This window comes from Artibeus jamaicensis, unplaced genomic scaffold (genome assembly GCF_021234435.1).
Source record: "Artibeus jamaicensis isolate MK-2021 breed Jamaican fruit bat unplaced genomic scaffold, CSHL_Jam_final contig_241, whole genome shotgun sequence".
In the NCBI taxonomy this organism is placed as follows: Eukaryota; Metazoa; Chordata; class Mammalia; order Chiroptera; family Phyllostomidae; genus Artibeus; species Artibeus jamaicensis.
In genome coordinates, this window is record NW_026521509.1 from 7325157 (window position 1) to 7330288 (window position 5132).

The 5132-nt window shown below is 38.8% G+C and overlaps 1 protein-coding gene across 1 annotated transcript; it reads right to left on the minus strand.

The window, feature by feature from the left end:
- Nucleotides 1-2165: 2165 nt before the first annotated feature.
- Nucleotides 2166-3345, minus strand: LOC119057649 (pentatricopeptide repeat-containing protein 2, mitochondrial-like; the record flags this gene model as incomplete). Its single annotated transcript, XM_037156531.2, is given in 2 exon segments — nt 2166-2655; nt 2999-3345. Coding segments are annotated over 2 exon segments (837 nt in total), but the record flags the coding sequence as incomplete, so codon positions are not given.
- Nucleotides 3346-5132: the final 1787 nt, after the last annotated feature.

A 5132-nucleotide genomic window follows, 5' to 3' on the forward strand; every position in this document is an offset into this window, starting at 1 on the left:
TGTCTTTTAAAATTTTATTCATTATTGTTTAATAATTTTCAGTGTACAAGTCATTCACTTCTTTAAGTAGTTTATTCCTAAGAATAGATATTTTTTGTTTTTTTAATATATTTTATTGATTATGCCATTACAGTTGTCCTATTCCCCCCTTCATTCCCCTCTACCCTGCACACCCCTCCCCCACCATTCCCCCCTTTCTTTTATGTCCATGTGTCACAAGTTCTTTAGATTCTATATTTCCCATACTATTCTTGCCCTCCCCCTATTTTCTGCCTACCGTCTATGCTACTTATTCTCTGTACCTTCTACCCCCTTCTCCTCCTCCCACTGCCCTGTTCCTAAACCTGCATGTGATCTCCATTTCTATGGTTCTGCTCCTGATCTAGCTGTCCTCTTAGTTTGCTTTTGTTTTAGGTGTGGTTCTTAATAACTGTGAGTTTGCTGTCCTTTCACTGTTCATCTTTTTTATCTTCTTTTTCTTAGATAAGTCCCTTTAACATTTCATATTATAAAGGCTTGGTGATGATGAACTTCTTGAACTTATCTGAGAAGCACTTTATCTGCCCTTCCATTCTAAATGAAAACTTTGCTGGATAGAGCCATCTTGGTTGTAGGTCTTGAATTTCATGACTTGGAATGTTTCTTTCCAGCCCTTTCTTGCCTATAAGGTCTCTTTTGAGAAATCTGCTGACAGTCTGATGGGAACTCCTTTGTAGGTGACTGTCCCCTTATCTCTTGCTGCTTCTAGGATTTTCTCCTTCATTTTAATCTTGGCTATGTAATGATGATGTGCCTTAGTGTGTTCCTTCTTGGTTCTAACTTCTTTGGGACTCTCTGAGCTTCCTGGATTTCCTGTAAGTCTATTGCCTTTGCCAGATTGGGGAAGTTCTCTTTTATTATTTGTTCAAATAAGTTTTCCACTGGTGACTGTTCCTCTTCCCCTCCTGGTACCCCTATAATTCGGATGTTGGAACATTTAAAGATGTCCTAGAGGTTCCTAAGCCTCTCCTCATTTTTTTGAATTCTTGTTTCTTCATTCTTTTCAGGTTGGTCATTTTTTCCTTCCTTCTGGTCTACTCCCTTGATTTGAGTCTCAGTTTCCTTTCCATCACTATTGGTTTCCTGTGCATTTCCCTTCATTTCAATAGTTTAGCCTTCATTTGTTCTTCTAATTTGTGACTAAAATCAACCAGTTCTGTGAGCATCCTGATCACCAGTGTTTTGAACTGTGCATCTGAAAGCTTGGCTATCTCTTGGTTGCTTGGATTTATTGGCTCTGGGGCTTTGAGCTCTTTTTCTGCTTGAGCCATAATGTTTTGGTCAGGTCACACCTATTACTTATGAGGGGCAAAGCCTTAGGTATTCACCAGGGTGGGGCGACTCAGTTGCTGGGTTGTGACTCTGTATGTGGGGGCTGGGTCAGAGAGGGACAATAGCGTTTTCTTCTGCTCTTGGATTTCGGTCCCCTCTGTTGCTTCCCATAAGCAAATTGGGCCCTTCTGGTGCAGATTCTCAGATGTGTGGGCCTGTGCACCCTCCAGGACCCTGTGGGTCTCTCCAACAAACTCTGTGAGCCTGGGAGCTTCTCCCGGCACCTTCACCCTGAAAGTCTTTCCAATTGGTGCTTTCAGGCTCTAATTGCCATCACTGGGGCCCTGGCCTGAGCAGTCTGTCTCACTGCTCACTCCTTTGCTTGGTTTATCTGCTCGGGAATGTGTGAAGGCGGCCAGCCAGTCACCTGGCACCCTCACTGGGTCTGCCCATTTCCACCCCATGCCTGGGATCCGCCAACCGCAGCCTGTGCTCCTGCACTCCTGAGTCAGTCAGGCTGATCTTTCCTGCCCGACCCGCCCTGCCACTGACTCTGCCCCTCTTACTGGTCTGGATGAAAGGTTAGTTGTTGTCAGACTTCCATACAGTTCAATTTTCTGTGTTTTGGCTGCGTTTTCATTACTAAAACTTTGTTGTCTTTAAACTTGGTTGTGCGAGGAGATACAGTGTTTCCACCTATGCCTCCATCTTGGCTGGAAAGACCATAACAACTGTTAAAGCCAAGGATTGAAAGAGACGAAGGTTCTAAATTCACGGGCATGGAATCTGTGCACTGTAGGGAGTCAATTTTTCACATGCAGTCCTGCGTCCTTTTCATTGTTTAGGAGGAGCAGCTAGTCCCTGTCACTTAAATTAGTGCAGTTTATGTTTTCTGGCTTCATGATTTGAAAAAAAATGGATGCAGCTTTTCCCACTTGGTTCTGGTTCAGAGTGAGAGCCACAGCAAAACATGATGCTCTCCTGGAGAGAACTTCTCCTCTGATTAGAGCTTCTTCCCTCAGAGCAGTGCAGATTTTAAAAGATTTGGGGCTATTCAGTTTGTAGCAAATTGCAAAAGCAAGGACATAGGTATCTTTGCTGAACTTCACATCTTGGTTTTTCATCTCAATCAACACTTCCAACATACTTTTATATTTCCCTTTGATGAACAACATATCCATCAAAATATTAAATGATGTAGAGTCTGAGAAGAAACCTCATAAATGCTGGTCTCTGATGAGCTCCACTGCAGATCCCTCAAGATACAACTGGTAGCACAGTCTCATGAAGAGCGGTCCAAACTTGAACTCCCCCAAAGTGGCAATTCTGTTCTCTGCATGGTACCTCTTAAATATATTTCTCAATATATTTCACCATTTCTCAAACATCTCAGTTCTCAAACATGTCGGTTCTCTGCTAGAACCAAGTTGTTCACAGAAGAATGTCTCAGTTGTTGAACAAAACTTTGGGTCTCAATTCTCGACCCAACCAAGAGCAAACTAGTTACCAGTAACCACTGCACACTGTGGTTTCCTTATCTTTTTGACAAGAAACATTCCAGTCAGAGGGTCTAAATCTCTCTGTTAATCAATGTGGTCAAGGTCAGGATGGGATTCAGTTGCTCCTCATTTTTGGCTCAATGAAGATTATTTCAGCTCACTACTCTCCTTCCCCAGCCATGGGCTACCTGTAGATGACATTTTTAGCCAGTTCCACATCATCCCGGGACTCACACAGATGAAGTAAGGTTCTCAACTCCTTCAAGATGAGCTTGTTCTGTGTCAATTTCTCTTCCAAGTGTCTCAGATAGATTTCTTTGGTGTCAGGAAGATTGTGTGCAATAGCCACCTTCTTCTGCTGAAATTCTCTTAATTTCACAATATTATCTGTAAGTGGGTATCTTTTATCTCTGAGGGGGCAGCGACAGCAGCTGGAGCCTGAACCTCCCACCCTAGGATACACCAAAGACCGCAGTGCCTGCAGCAAGGCTAGCTTCAGTGGACGAAACGCAGCAGCCATTCCATCCTGGAGAATAGGTATTTTAAATTGTTACCTTTTTATTTCTTGCAATCAATACTGAATGGTTTTCTTAATTTCTTTTTCAGACAGTTTATTGTTTGTTTGTTAATATGTAACTGATTTTTATGTTGTTTTTGTATACTGAAAATGTATTGAATTGGTTTTTGGTTTTAACAATTTTCTCATTGAATATTTAGGATTTCTACATATGATCATGTCATTAGCAAACATAATTTTATGTTTTTATTTATGTATTGGATGTCTTTTCTTTTTCTTGTCTAATTGCTCTGCCTAGTACTTCTAGTACTGCATTGATTAGGAGTGATAAAAGTGGGTATACTTTTCTTGTCTCTCACCATAGAGGTAAAGTGTTCAATGTTTCACCATAGAGTTTGTTATTTGGGGCTTGTCATATATAGCTTTTATTATGTTAAAGTATTTTCCTTCTATACCCAATTTACTGATAGTTTTTATCTTGAACAGATTTTGATTTTCATCAAATGTTTTGTCTGCATCTATTGAGATAATTATGTTTTTTTATTTCATTTTGTTAAAATGGTGTAACACGTTAATGAGTTTGTGTGGTTGTATCATCCTTGCCACCTGGTCATTATATATGTGATTTATTGTTTCAGATCTTATATGTAGGTCTTTGATTAATTTTGAATACATTTTTGTACATGGGGACAAACTAGTCTAGTTTCATTCTTTTGCTTGGGGCTGTTTAATTTATCCAGAACCATTTGTTGAAGATGCTTTCTTTTCTTCATTGTGTGTTTCTGGCTCCTTTGTCTAGAATTAATTGCCCATATGACTGTGGTCTTATTTTTGTGCTATCAAGCCTGTTCCATTGGACTGTGTGCCTGGTTTTCTGGCAATACCATGCTGTTTTGACTATCATAGCTCTGTAGTATAATTTGAAATCAGGTAGTGAGATATCCCTAGCTTCATCCCTTTTTCTCAAAATTGTTTTGGGTATTTGTGGTCTTTTGTGGTTCCACACAAATCTGACAATTTTTGTTTTATTTCTTTAAAAAATGACATGGTATTTTGATGGGGATCACATTAAATCTGTATATGGCTTTGGGTAATATGGCCATTTAACTATGTTGATTCCTCCAATCCATGAATGTGGAATATCTTTCCATTTCATTGTATCTTTTGCAATTTCTTTTCACAATGCTTTGCAGTTTTTAGTACAGAGGTCCCTCACATCCTTTGATAAGTTTATTCTCAATATTTTATTCTTTTGATTGCAATTGCTAAAAGAATTGCTTTTTTTAAATTTCTTTTTCTGAATTTTCACTGTGAGTATATAGGAAAGCAGTAGATATTTTTTACATTGATTTTGTATACTGCAATTTTTCTGTATTTGTTTATTGTTTCTAATACTTTTTTGCTATTATTTTTGTAGGATTTTTGCATCTGTATTCATCAAAAATATCAATCTGTTGTTTTCTTTTTTAGTGTTATCCTTGTAGGTTTCCAATACATATGTTGGCCTCATAAAATATGTTAGAAAGTATTGGACCTTCTTCAACTTTTTGGAAGAGTTTGAGATGAATAGGTACCAAACCTTCTTTGAACATTTGGTAAAATTCACTGGTGAAACCATCTGGTCCTGAACTTTTATTTTTCTAGAGAATTTTGAAGGTTGTTATAGTTTTCTCACTGTTTACCAGTCTATTTCTTTACAATTCAGTCTAGGAAGATTCTATACTTATTTACTTCTCCTAGGTTATTGAATTTGGTGGCATATAGTCTTTCACAGCATTGTGGTATGATCCTTTGTATCTCTGTGA